Source organism: Mirounga angustirostris, unplaced genomic scaffold (genome assembly GCF_029215605.1).
Source record: "Mirounga angustirostris isolate CCGP_5_RB_7025 unplaced genomic scaffold, mMirAng1.0.hap1 SCAF_17, whole genome shotgun sequence".
NCBI lineage: Eukaryota > Metazoa > Chordata > Mammalia > Carnivora > Phocidae > Mirounga > Mirounga angustirostris.
In genome coordinates, this window is record NW_026991725.1 from 42,931,344 (window position 1) to 42,955,068 (window position 23,725).

Sequence of the window (23,725 nt, forward strand, 5' to 3'; positions counted from 1 at the left end):
ACGGAGACCTGTTAAGCTTCGGTGGGGCAGACCGTGTTTTTGAAAATGAGACCTGATCCGTAGAGAGACATGGTTTCCTCCGAGCGGCTTTCCTTCCAGCGGGCCCCAGGGTGACTGAGCCGAGCAGCTTGGAGCTCGCTCCCGGGTGTGGGTGACCACCTCTCGAGACCTTGCAGCTTCTGAGCATAGGAGAAACCCCTGCTTTTTTTTTTTTTTTAAAGATTTTTTTTTATTTATTTATTTGAGACAGAATGAGAGAGACAGAGAGCACATGAGAGGGGGGAGGGTCAGAGGGAGAAGTAGACTCCCTGCCGAGCAGGGAGCCCGATGCGGGACTCGATCCCGGGACTCCAGGATCATGACCTGAACTGAAGGCAGACGCTTAACCAACTGAGCCACCCAGGCGCCCGGAGAAACCCCTGCTTTAAAGATGTTGTAGGGCAGCTGTTGGTATGACCGTGGCCACAGGAAGGCCGCAGAGATGTTTCCGTGGAACTTCTAGTTTGGACCAGCTCGTCCTCGAAGGCTGACTTTGCTGTAAGATAGTGGATCGACCGTGTGGTGTTACTGATACTGATCACTTAAATATTGGAAAATGACGAGGAAAAGCAATAACCATTGCTGTTCTCTGAATGATTTTCTGCCCTTTCTCCTGACAATAAAGGGACCATTTGTTCTCTATGGTTCATAACGAGAAGATTCTGGCACGTGCCCATAGGAAGGCACTGTTCTTCTTTTCAGACTGTCTCTGGCGGCAGGCGTACAGCTCCTTTAGAAAGCGATTTATCGTTAATAAATATACATATTTTAAGACTAAATACTCTCCCCTCACACACTTGAAATATTGTTTTGAACACAGGAGTCTTTTCTTGACGTGATAAAGATTATATGGGTTTCCCCACTCTCCGAAAACAGTGCACTCCTGCGAAACCTTTCCTGAGCTGAAATGGTGTAAAGCAGAGAAACCATTAATTCATGTGGGGAAAAAAATTTTGAGCACCTCCAGACTCCAAAAATGACCTTTCAGGCTCTTCTGAGACCTTAGGGACACATCTTGCTAACGGGTGCACACAGTAAACAGAGCTAAAGCCCAGATGCTCTCAGACACGGCCCAGAGCCGGGGGTGGGGTGGGGGCTGGACATGAGATGCTGCGTGCGGCCCCCGGGGCAGGTGGACCGCCTCCACGCCGGCTGGCTGCAGAACCAGCTCTGCACGCCTTTCCGCTTCTTGCCTTTTCTCGTTAAAGCAAAAATCCTCTTTGGAGTTCGGCTATTGGAAACGGGTACATCAGTACTTGCACTAGGAGGTCTTTTCGTCACGGTGAAGCACGCTAACATGAGCTTCGGGAAGGTGGGTGATACGTGTGTCTCCTGCCACTGCCCGTGTTCTCCATGAGGAAACACTCATGATGGCTCATTAAAACGCGAAGATCGCCACTGCCGTGTTCTGTAGGCATTAGTGATACTATTTTGGAAGTTGTGGGCAGGGCCTAGACCTGAAACAGGAAGAGAGGAACGAGCCGCTGGAAAGGACGAGACAGACTCATTATTTGTCACGGTATCTTTGTCAACTTACAGGTCCTGTGGAGGATCACCAAGAAGCAATTATATTTGATGAGGCATTTAATAAAGTGACTAGCAGAGGTGTAAGCGGCTATCCTAAGAAACCACGAAGGGGAGAAAACATGCGTAGAAGCACACTTCCCCAAATAACGTGACGTGTCTAGGAATAATTCTAAAAGAAATGTGCAGGACTTCTTGGTGAATAAAACTAAGAAAACAGTACTGACAAAAATTAAAAGAAGATTTGAAAAAAATGGAGAAACGTTGTGTTCCTGTACAGAAAAATCAAATATTAGGAGGTTGTCACTTTTTGCCAAAATTAATTTATATGTTTAATACGATGTTTTTGGTATTTTTGAATCAATTTTTATTCATTTAACATTATAAGAATTTAAGTGTCATTCTTTTTTTTTTTTTGATGATTTTATTTATTTGTTTGGCAGAGAGAGAGATAGCGAGAGCAGGAACACAAGCAAGGGGGAGTGGGAGAGGGAGAAGCAGGCTTCCCACCAAGCAGGGAGCCCGATGGGGGGCTCGATCCCAGGACCCTGGGGTCATGACCTGAGCCGAAGGCAGACGCTTAACGACTGAGCCACCCAGGCGCCCCTAAGTGTCATTCTGTCAAGAGAATATACTGGCGTGCTTAAACATTCCCTTAACCACTTAAAATTTAGGTTATTTCTACTTGTTCTTCATGATAAGAAATGCTGTGAAGAAAATTTTTACACATTCAGACTTCCGCTCTATTATATTTTTTGGTATTTTTCTCTGACAAATTCTCATATGTGGACTTCTTGGATCAAAGAAGACAATTTAAAATACTCAATGTTATCAGTATGCAGTTTAATGCAACTTTAGTCAAAGTCTCTATGGGATTAAAAATTTGAATAACTGGGGTGCCTGGGTGGCTCAGATGGTTAAGCGTCTGCCTTCGGCTCGGGTCAAGATCCCAGGATCCTGGGATCAAGCCCCGCATCCGGCTCCCTGCTCAGCAGAGAGCCCGCTTCTCCCTCTGCCTCTGCCTGCCGCTCTGCCTACTTACGCTCTCTCTCGATCTCTGTTAAATAAATAAATAAATAAAAATCTTTAAAAAACCAAAATTGAATAAGTGATTAATTTGGGAAGAAAAGAGATGAATATAAATATAGCTAAGTAAAAGTTTAAAGAAGATTGTGAGAAAGGAAACCTTCCCTCCCAAGCATTGTGAAATGTTGTAAAGAGAAGTTACTTAGATCAGTGTGGTACCAGTTAGCCTGAAGTAGAATTTGATCTGTCTGGAAATTTATATATGCTATAGGAGTCCTACAAACCTGTGAGTTTAGGGATTATTTAACAGGGAGAATTGGTGTGATTGGCTAGTGTTTTGAGACAGAAATTATTCCTCATGTTGTGTCATATACCACAGCAACATCCAGATGGCTTGAAAGGTTAAACCTAAAACACATTAAAACACCAGAAGAAATCCACGTGGGCCCTCACTGAGCAGGGAGGTCCTGAGCCCTGGGCATGTGCTGGGTGTTGGCGTCCACGTGGGTCAGCTCTGATCTTGGGAGCCTAGAGGTCAGAGAGCTCTGCCAGCAGGAGAGCATGGTGCCTGGTGGTGCTGCCCCCACTGGGGTTTGGGGACAAGCCTCCCTGAGAAATGGCTGTCTGCACGGAGACTGCAAGGGAGAGTCCGGGTTGGTGGAGTGGGAGGGGGCGGCCTTCCAGGCAGAGGGAGCTGTGGCTGGGAGGCCCCAAGGTCATGCCAAGTGGGTGGAGGACGTGCAGCCACCGAGGGTGGGGCCGTGACAGGTGGGTGACGTGCTTAGCAAGAATTGGGCTTTCAAGATTTTGATGCGTGTGGAGCAGTTCAGATGTCGATCTTGAAGGTTTGGGATGGACAGAGCAGGGCAGTGAGCAGATGCATGGGAAGGTATGCTTCGGCTGCAGCGTGGAGCCTGCCCTGGGGACGGGGAGGTGGGGGGCAGCTGTAGCCCGGAGCTGGCTTGGACTTGGCTGTGGCTGGGAGCAGGGGTAGTGAAGGGGACAGGCGCAGGAGGCAGTTAGGAGGCTGGATGAAACAGGCAGGGCGAGGAGTCAAGGGTGGTCTCTGATAACTCAGCTCAGAGCCCTCTCACCTGTTTGAAGTGATACCCCCACCACCCTCTGGCTGGGATTTTGGTTCCTTTGATTTACGGATACATCCTCACCACCTAAAAATAGTGATTGGCACCTAGCAGGTGCTCGGTAAACGTTTGAAGGCTGAGCTCCAGCTTTCTGGCTTGAGCAGCCGGGTAGGGAGGGCTGACGTTCTGCATACTGGGCTGCTGGAGAAGGAACAGGAGTTCAGAAAGCTGCATCAGGTGATAGAACCAAGACTTTGTATGTCCAGAGGCGGGAAATGAGTCAGACGTCAAACGCCAGGCTAGGGGAATATTCGCAACAAATAATGTGGATGCAGTCTTTCATATGTAAAGAGTACAAGAAGTCAATTGGAGATAGTCACTGATGCCAGTGTAGTAGTATAAACGTGAGTAGGAAATCCACAAAACATAAAAGCCACAAATAGTGAATACACATTTGAAGAAATACTCAGTGTCACTAATACTGAAGGAATGCTAACTGAATCAGTATGACAGTTTTTCTCTCACCAAATCATTAATGAGTTTAATGAGAATAGTATAACCTGGTCAGAGTGTAAGCTTGTGCAGTTTTTGCAAAGGATTTTGGCACAATGTAGCCAGTGCCTTTGTATTTTTTAGTCAAGTAATTCTGTTTCTGAACGTATCATAAGGAAGCCTGTGGAGGCCTCTCCTGCTGCGGACCTCTTCCTGTCTGTCGGCGTTACTCTGAAACCCCTCCAGGAAGGAAGTTACTGGTGCAGGACCTCGGGGGTGGCACAGGACAGCTGGAGAAGCCGGTGGTGGGGACAGGGCTTCATAGGTTCTGGGGGTATCTCTGAGCCTGGAATAGTGTGTCAGTGGGATGCATACTGAAGTACTTGTTGTTTCTGTTGTTTCCAGATGAAGACGGTTAGTGTTGCCTTAGTTTTATGCCTGAATGTCGGCGTGGACCCTCCAGATGTGGTGAAGACCACCCCCTGTGCACGTTTGGAGTGCTGGATCGGTAAGTGCCGCCCCTCCCTCCTTCATGGCCTGTGGCGAGGGTCCCTGTAGGGGCTCTGGGTCCTCTGGGGGCTGCCAGTTGTTTGCATGAATCTGAGAGTTTCATTTCTTTTTGGACTTAGAACCTTTAAGGTATGATTTGTCCTGCACAGAGTGTTTCAAGGAAAATTAATAAGTAATGATTACTGGATTATAGCGTTTTCTCCTTTAAATTTGCACGTAATAGTAGCTATGTACACTTTTTAAAAAATGGAGTGGCAGTTTCCTGTGTGCACCACAGGTCCTGGTTCTTCCTGAGAAAGGCCTGCCCAGCGCTTCTCGGCCTGGTGTCTCGGGAGGGATGAGCATTAGGCTGTCACCATTCAGCATGATGGTTCTTTGTCTGTTGAAAGTTTTTTCGTCAAGAATCAATGCTGAATCTTACAAAATGCTTTCTCAACATCTGTGACATAATCACCTGGCTTTTCCTTTTTAGTTTGTTGATATGGTGAATTACACTGATTGAATTTTTGTTGTTAAGCCAAGCTTGAATGCCTGGAATAATCCCCACTTGTGTTATCTTTTTTATATTTTGCTGGATTCGATGGCTAATATTTTGCTAAGGAATTTTTCAACTGTATTTATGAGTGATATTGGTTTGTGGTTTTCTTTTCTTGCAACGTATTTGTTGGGTTTTGGTAGCAAGATAATGCTGCCCTCATTTAAATGCATTGAGAAATAGTCCCATAGTTTGTTTCATGGAAGAGTTAGTAGTGAATAGGGTATTATTTTGTCTCTAAACTTTGGTATAATTTAACAGTGAAGTGTGGGTTTTTCTTTGTTTCTGTTGTGCATTGTTTAGCTTTATCTTTTTGATAAGATTGGGGGCAAGAGCACCCTCCCCCCTCCAGCTTCCTCCCTCCCCTTTCCAGCTTTCACCATCTCTCAGCAAAAGCAGAAATTCCCATCATCTACTTTAAATAACAAAAACTGCAATGACATATTGCCTCTGCTATTTGAAGCCAACTTTGTGCGGCTTGGATTTTAGGAAAGACCTCTGTTGGAGCCTGTTTTTGCTAACTGAAGGAACCCCCAGAGGGTTTTTGTTGGCAGGAAGCAGTGATTGGCTTACCAGGGGTGGCAGAGGAATGCTCTACTTTTGGATGGGGTGGGGGGCGGAAGCCTATATTCCAGTCTGAATTGGAAACAGTGTTGTTTTTCCCACTTTGCTTGCCTGTCTCACTGTCTCCGGGGTCTTAGGGTGACCGTCTCTGTCTCACAGCCTCCCCGCATGCAGCCCAGGCCTCTTGTCCCCTGCGCCCAGTGACAGAGTAGCTGCTCGCGTGGCTGATTTCCCTCGAGGCCTTCTTGGCTTTCTGCCATGTCCTGGCGTCTTTGCCGGTGAAATTGACTTCTTATTAGCCACCACTGACTGTTTCCATTTCATTTACCCCTTGTCAAAGCTGGATTTTACCAGTTGTGTTCTCTTTTCTCCCTCTTTAAGTACTCTTATATTAGGTTTTTAGAACAACGTTTCTCAACCTGGATCCTAGGGTGTGCTCCCGGGCATGCGTGAACCCTCTGGGATCGTGTGGGTGGTGGTGTCTGAGTATGGAATTGCACCTTCCAGGTGAGAACCCATGGCTTCTATTAGATTCTCTGGGCATTCTCTCCTCCCTACCAACAAAAGAACCCTCCCTCGTACCTCACACGGTCTCTTTGATGGGTGTTCATGGGACAGTGTCAGTGAAAATGAAAGGAATTCCTTAACTTCATTCTTGCCATGAAAAATCCAGGAAATGAATAGATTTTTTTTATACCATGTTTTTAAAATTTCTCTGCCTTTAGGAATGTAATCTACTCTGTACTAATTTCGGTGGATTTTGAGTTCAAAAGGGCATATGCCTTTTCTAAGTTAAAAAATTTGTATTTGGCCTTTATTTCAAAAGTGAGTAGGGCTGGCCCTTCTGATGGTGATTTTAACAGTATGGAATAAGAGAAAGAAGAATCCTGGAGATTTGATTCGGCAAATTTGCAGTGGTATCTAGCAGTGCATATTTTAATTTTTATTTTGGAAAAAAAAAAATCCCAAACTCGCAAGCACAGAGCTAAGGAGCTTTTTTCCTGCTTCAGAGGAGAGTAAGCTCTTGCAATGCTGCTCCACCTGCTGTGAGTTATTGTGATCCCCACAAGCGTAATCCCAGCGTGGCCATCACTGCCAGGGGTGACCGTGGGCGCATTCAGGTGCGCCACCTGTCCCAGGATGCTGTTTGTGGCACAGGGACCTGGCTCAGCGTCGTGCGTTGCCCTGGATTTAGTCCCATCCAAACGGGACCAGGTCCTCAGTCTTTCCTTGACCCTCATGACCCTGACACCCAGAGGATCACCGGCTGGGTTTAGTAGAACACCCCGCTGTTTCCTCAGGATTAACAGGAGTGTCACAGAAGAGGTCTGCCTTCCCCCCACGGCAGGTGACAGGTGGCACACGAGTAGACGTATCCTGCTCCTGGTTATGCAGCTAACTTGCTTACCACTTGATGAAGCGGGTGCTGCCGGAACTCTCGCTCTGAAGGCCCCCGTCCCCTTTGTAAGTAATGACGAGTTTGGGGAAGAGGTATGTAGCTCTGGGGATATTCCTCGTCAGACTTTGAGTGTATTCGGTGTGAACTCACGGTTTCCTTTCTTGTTCAGTGGGTTACAGTCCAGTGCCACCGTTGCTTATCACGATGTTCCCGGTTACCGGGCGACCCCGTTCCCACCGGCTTCTGTGGCCCTTGTTCTTTGAGTAGTCCTTACTTCCAGCTTGTGCTTTCTGCCCCGTCCCGGCATGGAGCACACCTCGCAGCAGCCCAGTTCCCATCAGCGGCATCCAGATTTAGAAACTGGGATCTGGGTGCTGGTGTTCTCATGGGAACCAGTGTCTCGTTGCTCGCTTTCTCCTTGACGCGCGCATGTGTGCACGTGTGTCTCTGCACAGACACGTTCACCACTGTGTAGGTACAGGTTAAGAACCGTCTCCTTTCAAACCCAACAGGTTTGTAACTCCCTCCTCTGACAGCCTTGATATGGTGACTTGGTATCCTTTATGCTGTGGGAGGCAGCTTCTCATCCCTGCTGTCTGCACCCTGCTCAGGCTCCTGTATGCTGCCACTTCCCCCACAGGTGTCTGTCCTCCTCCTGCCAGGTCTCCAACCCCTCCACGGAGGTGCCTCTTCCCTTCTCGTGGACGGGCTCCGAGCCCCTGACGGGACTGGCTCCCTGGGAGATGCGCCTCATCCCTGAGGGGCTGCCCCCCCCCCCAGTGCTCTAGGCTTGCTGGGGAAGAGGTGTAGCATTTTCAACAGTGCTGTAGGTTTCCGGCATGATGATAGTGGCCGCCAGGACTGAGAGTTGGGGCCCAGCCGTGGAGACAGTGGGGTTACATTTTGCGGAAGGCCGGTGCTTCTGGGTGTTGGGAGCAGAGCAGCTCTGAGCTTCCAGGGGACAGCTAGAAAGGCCGAGATGGTCGGAGAAGGGGGTTGGGGAGGTCACTGGCCCAGAACAAGCAGTGACCAGAGGAAGAGGAGCAGAGCCAGGGCCCTGAGTGTGCGGGGATGGGTGGTGCTGGATGAGGGGTTTCAGGTGGTGAATGCCATGGAGCGGCTCGGCTGGCGGGGCAAGGACACCCAGGCCCGAGGATGGGTTGGTTCTGCCATTTTCAGGATGTGAATGTTCGAGTGTGTCATGGCTGGGGAAGGAGTCGCAGGGAAGACCCCCCCAGTGTAGCCGTAGCTTAAAGGGCGCTCCTGTTGAGAAGGCAGCCATCCCCACATTAGGTTCCCTCTCTGGCTTTGCGTTCCATCACCAGAAACCCGAAGGTTTTGCATTCATCAAGACCCTAGTCTTATTCCTCTCAGCTGTTCACTTCAGCAAGTCCCTTCGTGATTTGGGGCCTTAGTTTCCTCATCTGTACGACGGAGCGGTGATGGCACCTACCTCTTGGCTGGGATGAGGCTTCACTGGGAGGGTGAACATGGCTCAGTGCAAGAGCGCCTGCAGCCAACCCCAGGCCCCTCCCCTGCCTGACACCCCACCTGCCGCAGTGCTGAGTGGGAACCGGAGGTGCCTCCTACGTCTGCTTGTCTTCTGCCCCTGTGCGCTCACTCAGGAGCGAGGGAATGGGCCTGCGTCATGCACCAGTCATAACGTGCGCCAGCCTAGTGGGACAGCTGCTGCGTCGGCCGGCGGTCTCTAGCAGATGTCTGAGAGTAGAGTGCTAGATGTTTCTCATCTTAAGTAGACACTACCTACGTCAGGTGATGGCTGAGAGTCTCCCGTGCTTTACCTTAGGCCTGTGAGTGCGGGGGTCTCTGTGCCAGGGGTGGGGTGGATTGCAGGTTGATGGCTTTTTGGCTGCAGACAGACATATCAAACCAACAGAGACGCGCCGTGCTAGTTGAAACTGCTCTGACCTCAGGGACGAGGGGTGTGGGTAGCTTGACAGATGGGCGGACTCTTGCTTTTCAGTCCATTTGGTGTCCCTGGGCATGCACTGCCAGCACACGCAGGAGACTCCGAGAATGGACCTGTCTGTGGTTGGGAAGCGGCCCTCTAGGTTTTCGGATGGTGGCAGGAATTGTTGCCCGAATAAACGAGAAGGTTCACCGTGCCACTCACAAGTACATGGGCCCACGAGCATGGACGTTGAGAGCTCCCACACGGCCGGCTGTCAGCGCCTCTTTCCCCACCCTGCCCCTCCACTCCGCCAGATAATAAGATGCTGTTTCATTTCATGGAAGTGACACTCAGCTCTTCTCAGAGAAGCAGGGGAGAGGCTGTTTTGCTTTATGGCCCGACATTAAATGCTACAACGTAATACTAAAAACAACCACACTGAAGAACAGTGAGTGCCCATACCTCTTGGAGGAATATCTGTGTTTGAAAGCAGGGTATAGATGAGCTGAATGCTGAACAGGAGGACGTCTCATTTAGCTGAGAGATTTTTTTATGTGCTCATTAATGGTGGCCGTGTATCATCAGAGGTGAGAAGGCTGGAGGTTTGCCAGGTGCTGGGGAATTCTGGAATCCTAAGGAAATATTTGGGAGGCACCTAGCTGTGTTTTCCTCTTACTGCTCAGCGGAAAGCCTTTTCTCCCCGCCCCCCCCTCGCCCCCCACCGTGTGGGCACTGGGGGATGCAGCGCAGATGAGCTACGGAGTGATTGTTTTTGCACATCCTTGAGTTGACAGGGCCCTGCCACAGGCCTCGTCCTTCAGTTGTTACAGCAAACTCGGGGTTGACCAGTCGGTCAGGTTGGTCCACAGATGGTTGTGAGGGGGAAACTTCCGTGTAAGCACAGAGTAAAGGAGAGTGCTGCTCCCTGTTTGCAAGGAGCCTGACTGTGATAGGGCCGGGACGTGAGGCTGGCGCCGGTGACGTGGGTCCACCCTGAGCAGCCCGGGAGCTCAGAAAATGCTGTGGGTGGACGACTCACGACAGGCCGTGTGGAGGGAAGGGGCTTTGCAGGGGAGGCAAGAGCCAAGACCCCGAGGGGGAGAAGGGGCCCAGCTTTGGGGACTGAGCCCTTGGAGCACAGGCTGGGCCCCCTGGGCGTCGGGTGTCGGGGGCACCCACTGCCGCGAGCCTGGTGCACCATGGGCCTGCAGCTGAGACCCTGTTTTCTCAGTCCGGTCATGCTGGCCTCTCCTAGTAATATCCCTGTGTCCCCTGAGGGAGGCGGAGGTGTGTGTAACTGCTCGGAGCCCCCACCCCTGTACGCAGAGTGCCTCGTGTGAGCAGCGGGGTCTGCACTTTACAACGCGGCATCCCAGCCATCCCCACAGCTCTGTGGAAGATCCTCCCAGCTCCTGGTGCTTGTGCGGCAGGAGACAACACAGGAATACCATCTATTTCGTGGCTTTGCGGCGGGCGGGGCGGGGGGGGGCCGGTAAGGCTGAATGGTTAGGACTGGGCTGCAGTGTAGACAAGGCCCCTGTAGGATGAAGGCTCCTGTCCTGGGACCCACAGGCACTGGGAGGGCCAGGTCCGGCCATGAGCCAGAGCCTCACTGCCAGAGGTTCCCCGCTCTGCCCTCACCTCAGTGGGATGAAGTACCTCCCACTCTGTACGCTTCTAACGGTAGAATACATGTGGGTATTATGGCTGATGTAACAGAGCCATTAAAAACCACTTCTGATTTCAAAGTGGCCCTTTGCCATGATTATTTTCTCAATCAAAATTAGCTGCTCAAGGTTACACAACTAATCAGTGGCAGAGTCCTTGAACGCCGTACAGAGAAATTTTTGCTTGATCCAGTAAGCAGTGCTCAGTCAGTAAGTCAATTAACAGATACTTATGAAATGTCCACATAAATACAAGCTACAAAGAAGTACAGACGTTCTTTGAGCAGTGAGCTCTGCGTGTTTTTTAATTTTTATTTTTTAAAAAAGATTTTATTTATTTGAGAGACAGAGAGAAAGAGCACGAGCTGGGGGAGGGGCAGAGGCAGAGAGACAAACAGAATCCCGGAGGAGCAGGGAGCCCGGTGCGGTGCGGGGCTCCATCCCAGGATCCTGAGATCATGACCTGAGCCAAAGTCAGACGCTTCGCCGACTGAGCCACCCAGGAGCCCTTTGTTCTGAAGGATAGCATACGTACGGAAAGGTGTGCAAATCCCATTGTGGAGTTTGACAACTTTTCCCAGACTGACCCATTACAGATCAAGAAACAGCCTCAGCAGCGGCCCGCAAGTCCAGTCCTGTCTCTCGTCACCTCCCAGCCAGCCCTGCCCCGGTCTGCAGCCTGACAGCGTAGTCTTGCTTATTTTCATGTTATCCAAGTGGTAGCATACTGTAGGCTTTTCCGGGGAGGAACGACATCTCAGAAGAATTGTTTTCAAAGGGTTCACCTGTTCTCATCTTCGGGCGGGTGGAGAGGACACCAGGTCAGCAGAGCCCTGCTCCCTGGGCTTCTGCCCTTCTCACACTCGTCCAGAACGTAGCCAGGAGGAGGGAGAGTCTCCTCGGTGCCAGCACCAGCTGCCGCGGTAGGGGCCAGCATGTTAGTAGTTGATGGTAGCACATAGGCTCTTCTAGGAAGAGTGGAGAGAACAGGGAGGTATTCAGGTTGGCTGACTGCCAGCACCATCGCCAGCCTCTGTGACCTTGACCGAGTCATCTGAGCACTTGGAACTTCAGCTTCTCTCCTGTGCCATGGGCGGGCCGGCTGCAGTTCCTGTCAGCGTGAAGTTCTGTGCACCATGAGATACAGGGGGCTTATGCTGAAAAGCTTGCAGGAAGATTGAAGCAAAGCTAAAATTTTATACAAATGCCATTTACTGTCTCCTCTTCCTTCCACCCACCTGCCCACCCACTTCATTCATTGTAGAAATCCATGAGGGCTTTAGAAGAGAAATGTCTTAAGACAGCACTACCGTTTCAGACCTACGTTTGGTCCACCTGACCCTCATCAGAGGGATCAGACCGTCAGCACCGCCCACCAGGAGCTTGGCTTAGTTGATTTCACTACTTAGTTTATTGTAGTGAGCGTGGTAGTAAGTGCACCCTTTCCCTTGTCCTGGTTCTTTCCCCTCTTCCTGCTCCCTCTCCTCTCTCCCTGCCCCACTCTCTGTCATACCCTTGGAGGAAACCATGCAGTTAATTGGCCACAGGGGTTCCCAGTAGACAGGATATGACAGCGCCTCTCGGTTGATCCCAGCCTGATGAGTGTCTGGTGGCTGCCCCCGCTCCTTCTCTGGGAAGGCCGGGATTTTGATTCAGATCAGGGAAGGAAGAGGGGTGCTGCTACTGGGCGGCTGTGACGAGCGAGGGGCCGCTGGACTGGTGGCAGGGTGCTCAGGGACACGTGGTAGGGGCCTTCCAGCTCGGGCAGGTACTCGGCATGCCCTCTCTGGGGACGTGGGAGAGGATGGTGTGGGGCTGGAGGGTCTGGGCTTTCCAAGGGGAGAAGTCCAAGGAGGGGGGCTGGCTTTGGTCCTTCCCCCCAACTTGGGGACTGGTGGCACTCCCTCCCTCCCTGTGTCGTGGTTCTTCCGAGGGCACACCTAGGAGCTGCTGCTGATCAGTGTGGTTCCTGGACAGGCCTTTTATCTTTTTACAGAGGAAACCGTTTCTGTTCTCTTAAGTGTAGATTCCGGCCACAGACACTGACCACGTGGGTACCACACACAAGTGTGGACAAAGGCACACCAGCACTTGCATTTGCTCTCTCAGGCTCATGCACAAGATATGGCTGGTGGAATGGTTTCTGTTTGTTGATGCTGTTTCCTGCTTCCCTTTGCTTTGTTTATGCTCTTCGGTGGCCCTGAATTTTTACTTTTCAGATTCCGATTTATCCCTTGCCAGTCTTATGATCTAGATTACAGCAGAGTTGATTGAGGTCATTATAATTCTTTTGAGACCTTAGCACTGGGTTCCTACCAGAACAAAGAGAGATGAAGATGAACATCTAATTTCTTTAGTTACGTATGGATTGAAACAAATTTACCATACTTCTTCCAGATAAGTTAATTACAGCCCAATTTTCATTAGGTTTCCCTCAGCCAGAGGTGCTCCTTAGCTGACTGGGCTCTCCCGAAGCTATTGAATTGGACTCTCCAGGGTAGGGCCTGGCGTCTGTATCATGAAAAGTCCTCCATGACTTTGATGCACTGGTGGTAAATGTCCCTTCCAAGTCTAAAATCCTGTTACTTAATTTTATAATTCTTTTTTAAAAAATCAAAGTAATATGTGCATATAGCTCTAAAATCCCACAATACTGAAGAGTAGAATAAGAGAAAGTTGTTTCTTTTCTCTGCCCGTCCCAGAGGGGGTGGTCCGATTGGTTCCTTTCTCGTCCATCTATGTAATTTTTCCCCTAGTTACACATTTGCCAGTTACTTTTATTTGCTAAATTTTTTGTGAACTTATGAGTTCAGTTTTTTACCTATATTCCAGTAGATCTGTCAAGTGCTATCAATAATTATTCCAGTGCTCAAATATCTATTCGTTTTTAAAAAATACCCCTCTAGCTCCTGTTGGACTGGCTTCGTCTCTGGATCTAGTTCATGGACGTCTTGTGGTTTCTCTCTCTCTTTCCTTTTCTGGGTCCTTCTTTGGCTTCTTTTGTCCTCTTTTCTCAAGAAGAGGAACACGGGACAGATTTTTTGAGTGTTTGCATGTCTGAAAAGGCCTGTTTTACCCTCAGACTTGAATATCAGGTGGTTGTTATTTTTGTAGAAGATTTGAAGGCACAGCTCTCTTCCGTCCAGCTTTCAATATTGTTGGGAAACCCAGAGACTGTGTCATTCCTGATCCTTTGTGAACTGATTTCTCTCTAAGGACTTTTTTTTTTGGTCTGTTGTTTTTAGCAATTTGATTATTATGTGTCTGGATATAGGTTTTTCTTGGGTTAATCCTATTTGTGGTTCACTGACCTTCTGGAATCTATAAGTTTACGTCTCTTGCCAAATTTGGGAAGTTGCCAAGCATTATATCTTCAACTGCTTTTGAGCTCTGCGCTTACTTTCCTCATTGTGAGACTCCGATGACGTGAACGTTACTGTCCCCTGGCCCCTTGAGGCTCTCTTCTTGGGAGCCATTCCACCGCTACAGAGAGGGGTTGCACATTCTCGCCACAGTGGGATTGGCCCGGGGGTGTCCGGGGAGTGGGGGGAGATGAGGGGAGATTAGCTGATACCCTCACCTGTGTGGGAGGCAGTATTTGAGAGGGATGCTTTGGGGAAGTTGGGGCAGAATTAGCGTTAGCACGTGGAAAACAAGGGCGGTGAAGAGAGTTGGGGGAAGGTGCTGTTTTGGTGCCCTGGCCCAGCACTGACGCACAGTCTTACAGGTGGGTGTCAGCCTTTGGACGCACATCTGTAAGATCGCGTGATGAGGGGGGCGCCGAGTGGCGGGTCCTGGTTGCAGGGAGGAAGGGTTTCACGCGGTGGATGAGTCCTGAGCCGAACTAGCTGCTCTTTTCATGGCACATCCTTTTGGGCATTTGGCAGGCATTTTCTGGAAAATGAACAAAGCGAGCTGGCACTTTAAGGAAAACAACCGGAAGTGTTTGTTGCCGGTGATGAAATTTGGAGATATTGAAGAACAAGATAGAGAAGATCCATGTAGCTTAGTGAACCAGTATTTTACAGATGACCAGTGATGATGACAGAGTCATCCGTGGGTAGAGAATCTACTCAAAGTGCACGATAGGCCAGTAGATTTTAATGCCATGGAGTATGGGTTTATTGCTATGGTTTCAGACTCCACATTGCAGATAGTCTTAAAGAAGCTACCACGTGTCGAGTTTTGGTGTAGCATCAAAGATAGTATGACTGTCTCAAAAGGCTCTTTAAAGTGGCCTCCCCTTTCCTGTGACGTCTGTGTGTGAGGTGCGACTTTCCTCCTGTATGTCGACCAGAACCGCATTTTGTAACAGATGAATGCAGACGCAGATGTGTTAAACCAGGTATTAAAGAAATTTGCAAAAAAGGTGGAACAGTACTATTCTCATTAATTTTTTTGTAGAAGTCATTTTTCATAATAGGTGTTTTTGTTCAAGTGTCGTGGGTTAATACTTTTAAATGAATGATTAAAGAAATATTTTTAAAATTTCTCATCTTGAGTTTGAATACAGCAAATACCAATAGATACAGCCACTTAAAAGTTGTTTGGGTTTCTTCATAATTTTAAAGAGGGCAGAGACGTCTCGAGACCAAGTAAGTTTGAGAAATTGCTGGTTAGAGTTATTTGCCCTGGAAGCCACTCCCGAAATGGGTGGGTTAGCCCCAAACACACGGGTGTGCTTACGAAGCTGGTTCTTGGGGAAGACCCAGCACAACAGAAGTTACTTAGAACGCATCACCTTGGTCTTTTCATCTTCCTCCTGGTCCTTGGCGTGAGGGAAGCACTGTGTGGCCCTCACTGCAGCCCCCCTCTTTGCACAGAGGCCCCTACCAGGCCCGTGGCCCACCCCACACAGCCTGCAAGGAGCACAGGAACAGCCCGCAGGAGTGCAGGGCGACCACGGGGCTGAGTGACGAGCGCAGGGAGGAGAGGAAACTTCACGGGGCCAGCGAGTCTGACCAAACCACTTTTCTCTAGAAAGGTGAACAGGTGTGGCATTTTGTCCTGTTTGGGGGCATAGCAGTTCCCTACATCTGGTTAAACACAGAAAACCCCCAGTTGTGTCTTCCTCGGTCCAAGGTGACTCTGAAGTGAGTGATGGAAGAGGAAACCATGAGAGACAGGCTCAGCAGCGGAGGAAATGAACGGGTAACAAACTTTCTGCTTTTTATTGCTTCTTCAGATCCTCTGTCGATGGGGCCTCAGAAAGCTCTGGAAACCATCGGTGCGAATTTGCAGAAGCAATACGAGAACTGGCAGCCAAGGGTAAGTGCTCTTTATTTGCTTTTCTCTTTCTTTCTTACAGGGAAGCTTCAATTCCTTGCTTTCATACAGCCTTTGAATCCAAGTGAGAGGTTTTTACGGACCCTCAGCTCCCGTCCCTCAGTGGCCAGACACTCCTCACTGCGCCCCCTCCCCAGCGCTGTGGACGTGCCCTGTCATGTGTGAAGGTGCCCGGGAACTTGTGGGGCCTGGGCTGGACAGTCTCTTACTCATTTGGCGTGGGTTTCCCCCACAGACTTCAGACACTGAAAAGCATTTCTCATGTTACTCTTAAGTCATGGTTTTTCTTTTGCACAGGAAACATAGTTTCAGTAACTTTCCTGCAACCTCAACTAGTTAGAGCTATTTCTCCCGTCTTCAATTTTCAGACAGTTGAGAAAAAAAGGACTCAACATTGAAAAGATGACACCTATTATATGCTTTGTCTTTGATTCAAAAGGTAAGGTTCTTTTTAGGGAGCCAGCCACCAATTACTGTGCCTTTTGTTGCTTATATCTTACAGTTTCGTGGTTTTGTTTTTTTAAAGTGGAATACAGTAACTGTGTCAAATTGCCTTTTAAGATCTTAAGTTTTCTCGTGAACCACCCAAGACCCATTTCCTTTAGCCTTGCTCTTTAGCTGGTTTGAAGATGTAATAATTGTAGCAGCAGATTAGAAATTTGGGGTGTTCATGGAGGTGCCTTTCTGTTCCACTTTGTGTGGCGGGCTGGCTCTGGAGTTCTCTACAGGGTGCAACCATGGTGGGTGGTGGTGGTCTTGCTCACACGGCTCCCGAGAGCCTTTGCGGTCTTCGCCCTTCCTTTTTGAGTGTCTGCCTCATGGAAGCAAGTGGCTTAGGGCCCCCAGAGAACCCTGCCTGCTTGGCTTTCATCTGTGGACTGTTTATCCACGTGACCTGGAATTAGGGATTCTTTGCACGTCATTTGCATTCTAAGAGAACAGCCAGAAATGAATCTGTGGGTGGCTGTCACCATGCCCACAGGTCATTTCTGCTGCTGCCCATAGTTGTGGGATGACTGAGTGGTGGGGACCACGTCCCTATGTGTCTTAGGGGGCAGCAGGGTCTAACTTGTGGAGTCGATAACCACAGACCCCCAGTCTTCAGAAGGCAGTGTCTTAGTGATGACTTTGATCTATGCCTAAGGGCTTTGCTTCTTCCTCTGTGGGATTTGTTACCTCTTGCTGGTTACATAAAAACTCTGGAGCCTTTCTCGTGAGGGTACAATGCCTTTGGGCTTGGATGAGGAACCAAGAGTTCCATGGTGTATCCCTTTGAAGACAGTTGAGATGCCCACTGTTGTCAGTAGAAACTCGCTTCTTTGAGGACTTTGAAGGCACTCCGGGATCTCTGCGACACTCCCCAGGTGCTGAAGGGAGCGCGTGTGGTGCACACAGACTCTCAGTCCGCGTGTGACAACACACACAGGTAACGTCTGTCGGGAGACTTGACGTCACTGGCATCTAGAAGGTGGAGAACCAGCAATATTCAAATTTAAAAGAACGCCTTTCTGACTTACCTACATCGGACCATCTCCTGGGTTTGACATCATGCTTTGGCTTTTTGCTGGGTTCATTTATTTAAAAGAGAATGCAACCAGATAAATTCAGATCTACCAACTGCGTTCTTCACAGAACAAGCTCTGCTGTTTTAATTACGTTCTTCCTTTTAAGGAAATATTACATGAGAAGATACGGTCTTTCAGAATATGGGTTTAATATTTCTAGATATTGTATGTTTATTCCATTTGGTATGATTTACAATTTTGGGGAGTGCTAAGAGTTGATTTACTGCTAGCTTTATTATTAGTTAACTTGGTAGGCATCAGCTAGTTCATGCTAGCTGGCAGTAAATGGAATCTTTGAAAGTAGGATCTATTATTATTTTTAATCTAAATTTCTTTCTATGAGCAGATCTCTCCTATGGCATCTGGAAGAGGCATTACCATGTAAGGCAGGCAGCATTTACATATAGGGACATGATCACAGATCCAGAAATGACGGTAGAATCAGGTCTGGGGTTGAGAAGTCACCTTCTCGCCGTGGCGGGAGGGTGACCGTGTGAGATGAGCGGTAGCAAAGAGGGTGCAGTCCTCCAGGCGGATGTTGTTAGTCTGAGACATGTGTTCAGAGTTTCATGGGATTTCAAGAATGGATCTGCAAGGTAATGTTTTGAAGGAGAGAGGCAGTTCAAGAGGCTCGTGAGGGAGGGAGTTTCTAGATTGTAGAGTGCTTAAGAAAAGGTGTGGGTGCACGGGGCCGGTGGGACCCCGTCGGGGCTGGTTTGTAGGGAGGGATCGGAACATGCCAGCCGCACTGTAGAAAGGAGCCGTTCATGCCGCCGACCGAGTGGGCTCTTTCGCCTGCATTCAGGAAGCAGAACTACAGCAACGGATACTTAGTATTTTGTTTTGAATGTCAAGACGATTGCATTCATTTTTAAGCATGATAAAAAGGTTTAAAATTTTGCTGCTTCCAACTGTTAGTGGGATGCATCTGTTCAGAAATGAGCCTGAGCTTAGTAAGGGGTGCGTCAGGAGGGCTTGCCGGCTTGCTGGTGCCGTCGTTGGGCTGTGCTCTACGCGCCAGGCAGTAACAGTCCGCACTCTGGTGCGAGTGGCATGCTTCTCCGCTTTCTGGAAGCTCCTGTGGGTGACAGGAGAGGGAGGGAGGCTGGCCTCATGCTGCCTCCCAGAGTTTGCACAAAACATGAGACAGTTACCAAGCTCAGATGTTCTGTGCAAGGTGGCCTGTTCCTAACTGTAAGTCAGGGTCTTTTGAAACATTGCAGAGCTAAACACACACCACTTTACTGCGTTCTACAGGGCTCTCGAGTGCTCTGCGTAATAGAGGCTCATGTGCCATCTGCAATAAAACAACGGGAGTGTTAGTAAATTTCTAGACCTTTGAGGCAGACTCCTCTAGATCTGGTCTCCTCTTCCTCCGTGTCCTGTACTACGAGGCTCAGAAAGCCGGCGCAGCTGGAAATGAGGTCCTGTTCATTAGTGTTGGCATGCCTCCGCAAGGCTGTGGGTGGGACACGTGGGACCCTGCTACCGACCACGGGAACCCTGCCCACCTCGTGCCTCGGAGAGCCAATGTCCTTCCTCGTGTTCTCCTCCTTGCTTTTCTAGCTTTAACTCTGCAGGAATAGACATTTTGATAAGGGTGATTTGGGGTCAAGAAGGAATTTAGAGAAGCCATGATGGTGATATTTTTTTTCTGAGGCTGCCAGACTGTCAGGCCCAGATTTTCTTTCCAGGCTGATTGAACCCTTGTCTAAATAATTTATCAGTTTGCCACCAGTGAAATACTTCTTTTGATTAAATTTAAGGCTCTGCCTTACTACCTTGTAGGTACATAAATTGGTGTCCTGTAGGAGACCGAAGGAAGAATGCCAGCTGTTGTTCCAGCTGACTGTCGTGCGGGGAGACCTCACTCCTGTCAGGGGAAGCCCCAGCTGGGCGTGTGACTGGGTGACAGCAGTGGGGATTACAGAGTCGAGCGTATCTGGTGAAGAACGCATGTTTCCGAGGCTTTCTCTAAGCACTCGGGGCTTCTGGCAGTTTAGTGCAGGGCGTAACGGGCCGGAGCCGATGGGGTGGGGGGCCCACAAATGAGGGTCTCGTCCTGTCGCTCTGTCCCTACAGTGCTGCAGACCCGAAAGCAAATGGAGGTGGGAATGTTTATAGCTCACTGTAAGGCGGGTGAAGGAGCTTGGCGAGGCGTCCACTGTTGGCGGCATCTGACTGAGTGCATTTTGTCCCAGTAACATAGCAGCCTGCACGTGTCTGTGAAAGGGGACAGAAAATGCCCTTTGGAGCCTCCCTGGAGCGCACCCTGTGTGTGGTAGGTGCTCCTCCGGGAGGCAGGTCTGCGGATGCAGAGGCGGTGCAGGTGAGCCGTGGCCGTGGGCCCCAGGGGGCGGGCGTGCTGGGCACTTCTGAGGACAGGGTGGGATCGTGCATTGTGTCCTGTCCTGCAGTTTGCCGTGCTCCCCTGCTCGGTCACGGCTGCTGTGCGGTTGAGGAATGGAGGTCGGTGTGCCGGTTAGACCTGTGTTTGTGCTTCCCGCCCGGCAGAGCGCATGCAGGGCCAGAAGTCTGTCTGGGACGAAGCCGGGCTCCGCCACCTGGTCATCAGCCAATTGCAAATAATTGTTGCATTTGAATTTGAGTGACAAAGGCCTTTCCTTTGTTTTTTTTTTAAAAGATTTTATTTTTTGACAGAGAGACAGCGAGAGAGGGAACACAAGCAGGGGGAGTGAGAGGGGGAGAAGCAGGCTTCCCGCCGAGCAGGGAGCCCGATGCGGGGCTCGATCCCAGGACCCCGGGATCATGACCTGAGCCGAAGGCAGATGCTTAATGACTGAGCCACCCAGGTGCCCCATCCTTTGGTTTTGATCACAGAGCTGCTTGCGTGCTCGGAGAGCATGCTTGAACAAACAGCACTGCTGACTGGACTGTTTGGTGTGAGGGGGCGTCCGGGGGGTGGGCTAAGGCCAGTGGACAACTTCGTTCACTCTGGGGCATTCACGGGCTCGTTCTGTAGGTTTTAGGCACGGGTGTTGTTTGCCAACCCCAGCACTTAGGTATTGGCGGGGTTGTGGGTAGGATATCTCCTTGCCTCTTCCCTGGGATGGGGCGGATGGTGTGACCCTCATCTCAGGGAGAGAGCATCCGGTGGCCTGTTCAACGAGCTGCCAGGTGTTCAAGCTGGGAGGTGCTAGGGGAAGGGCTCTACCTGGCCAGATCGCTGGGCTGCAGCCCACCGCACAGCTGGGTGACCCGCCGCCCCGGCCTGCAGTGTCCTTCCTGGGGCTGGTCACAGTGCTTGGGACCCACAGCCTGTGGCGCCTCCCTCTTTGGGGTGGGAGTAGGGGCAGAGGAGTGCGTGAGCGCTGACAACTCGCCCACCTGACTCCCTTCAGTGTCCTGGAGTGAACTTTATACAGGGATGCGGTAAGGCTCACAAGTGAGTGGGTTCTGCCTTGTCTTGGGGTTTTCAGAGATGGATGTGGGTTATCGAGGGAGGAACCAGCTTTGCCATAGGAGTGGGTGCTCCGCCCTCCCCAGGAGGTGCTCTGGACGGATGTGTGGGATAGGCCCAGGTGGGCTGTTTGCTCCCCCACTGTGACCGTAGTCCCAAACCGACCTTGCGGCACAGCCGGTGAGAACGGCCCTGAGGGGAGAGAGCTGTGGCTGCTGTCATGCCATCGTCCTGCCCTCCTGTCCCCCGTTCCTTCGCCAGCCCGGCTTTCCGGTGGGCCCTGCCATGGGCCTTTGTGCACCATGCTTGTGTTTCTGTGGCACACCGCAGTGGGGCGCACAGCTGAAGGGGGAGGTGGGGAGGCGCTCACGCCTCCGTGGCTCCTGTCTGCTGTGAAGCACTTGGCACCGCCGCTCTTCAGCTTGCGTGGCAGAGCAGGCAGAGCCTTCTGGCTCTCTTGGGGTTAGCTGTGGTGTTTCGACAGTGACCTAACTGGCTTCCCCCCGGAATGCGGAGATTGTACCTGTGACGGACACGAAGTTACATTTTTGCTTCGGCCGTGAGCATGTCCCCGCACTCCCCCTCACCCCGTCCTCACTCACTGCTTGCCCGACAGCTGCTCCGCGCGCCGTGTTCAGGGAGAATTCCGATCTGTGCTCCTGTGCAGCCCTGTCCCCCGAAAACCAGTTTCTACCCAGCTCTTCCTGCTCACCCTGCCTGCCAGCGCATTCCATGAGCGCAGAGAGGCGGCGGCCCTCCGCCATCACTCAGCAGCTTCGAGGCACGACCGACAAAGTCTTTAAAAAACACAGAAACTCGTTAAAGAAGAAGGAGAAGGAGGAAGTGATGTTGCAGCCCGTCTGGAGGGTGAGCAGCCTTGCGTGGCTAGACTCCCCGGCTGTCTGCGGCGGCCTGTGAGGGTCGCCCTGTGCCGTGCCGCCACGGTGCGGTCCCTGTGGTGACTCCAGCCTCTGCAGGTACAGGGTGTGTGACAGTCCTTTTGGGATTTGGGCCCCCACGGTTTTGAGCGGAGCACCGCTGAGCATGGAGGTGAGGCCACTGTCGGGGCGGTGGACTCGTCAGGCGTCCCCGCGCACCCTTCATGTCCCTGCAGCACAGGTCACCGGCAGCCCCTTGCTTCTCGCCTTCCATGGGCAGGAGTGCCTCACGGGCAGGGAGAGCTTACCAGGACGGATGCCTCCTTGCTGCCATCGTGCCGGGGGTGGGCATGTGGCCTGGGATCGTGGGGAGAACACACACTTGTTGAATTGTTGCGGTGCTGCTTTCTAGAAATGGAAGTTGAGAGCTTACCACGGAACGTTGAGGGTTTGTAAATGTGAAAGGTGGGTTAACGGGGAGAACAGGATGAGGTGGGGTGTCAGCTCTGAGGGGTCCGCCCCTGCTCTGCCTGGCGCCCCTGCTTCGCCAGCCCCCCTGCTCCTTCCGCCCACCTGTGCATGCGGGCTTGCTGGTAGTATCGTGTTTTCACAGAGAAATAGGGCTTAACTCTGTCCTTCACAAGCCCGTCAAGGATCTGGTCTCTCATCTTCACGATCTTTTTAACGAGAGAGCTATCTCTGTGTGTGACAAACTGCAAATGAGGACCAGGCGCTGTCTGCGCAGCTCGAACACTGCAGCTCAGATGCCTGAGTCCCAGGTTTCGTGTGCGGCGTTGGCTTCCTGAGTTAACCCGGAGCCCCCGGTGCTGAGCCATGTGCAGACAGCTCTGGAGGGCGTCCTAGGGAGGGAGGTGAAGACGTCTGAGGAAGTGCCGGCTCTGGGAAAGGAGAAGCTACGGAGCATGAGGCAGTGGGGTGCAGAATCTGGGGGAGGCGGTGAGGAGCCCACCGTATGCTCGCCATATGTGACTGGGAAGGGTTGTCAAATCCGGCTCCAGCCAGATGAGAAAGTGCTGATCCAGGGGGGTAGTCGCAAACTGGAGGGGAGCGGCCACTTCTGCTCGCTAGATTTCATGCCATTGGGAAACCATGTGTCGCAGCAGTGGTCGTGAATTGGGCGCTCACGACGGCTTCTGGGTACCCCTGTCGTAAATGTCAAGGAGTTAATTGTTGGTGTGATAAGCAGTGGAGGTTTGAGACGTGGAGACGGAATTCACAGAACACAGTGTGAAGGAGTCGCACGCGGTGTGGCCCGTGTGCCGGACCTCTCTCGCTCAGCATCAGGGTCACGTGCGTGTGCTGTTGCTGGATCAGTGTTTTAGTCCCTTTCACAGCCGGAGGAGTTCGCGGGACGGACACACCACATTTGTGTGTCCATCTCCTGATGCACCCTTGGGCTGTGTCTACCCCTTGGCTCTCAGAGCAACGCTGCTGTGAACGTTTGTGTCTGAGTGTTTGCGGGGACGTGCGCTTTCAGTTCTTTCGGGCGTCTCCCTGGGTCGCGTGTAACTCTGTGTCAACCTTGAGGAACTCCCGTATCGGCTGTGCCATTTTCCATTCTGGCGTCATGTGAGCTCAGTTTCTCCCTGTCCTCATCGACACTTGTCATTTTCTGTGTGTTTTGTTTTAAAACTATTATTGCGGTGCCTGGGTGGCTCAGTCATTAAGCGTCTGCCCTCAGCTCAGGTCATGATCTCAGGGTCCTGGGGTTGAGCCCCGAGTCAGGCTCCCTGCTCCACGGGAAACCTGCTTCTCCCTCTCCCTCTGCTGCTCCCCCTGCTTATGCTCTCTCTCAAATAAATAA

The 23,725-nt window shown here is 51.0% G+C and overlaps 1 protein-coding gene across 6 annotated transcripts in view; it reads left to right on the forward strand.

Moving 5' to 3' along the window:
- RPTOR (regulatory associated protein of MTOR complex 1) overlaps positions 1–23,725 on the forward strand; it is a 319,684-nt gene that overhangs the window by 65,897 nt on the left and 230,062 nt on the right. For all 6 annotated transcript variants that reach the window (XM_064582472.1, XM_064582474.1, XM_064582473.1 and 3 more), the window contains exons 2-3: positions 4,569–4,671; positions 15,936–16,018. In XM_064582472.1, coding sequence (XP_064438542.1) covers positions 4,569–4,671; positions 15,936–16,018 — 186 coding nt within the window. The remainder of the gene's footprint in view (positions 1–4,568; positions 4,672–15,935; positions 16,019–23,725) is intronic.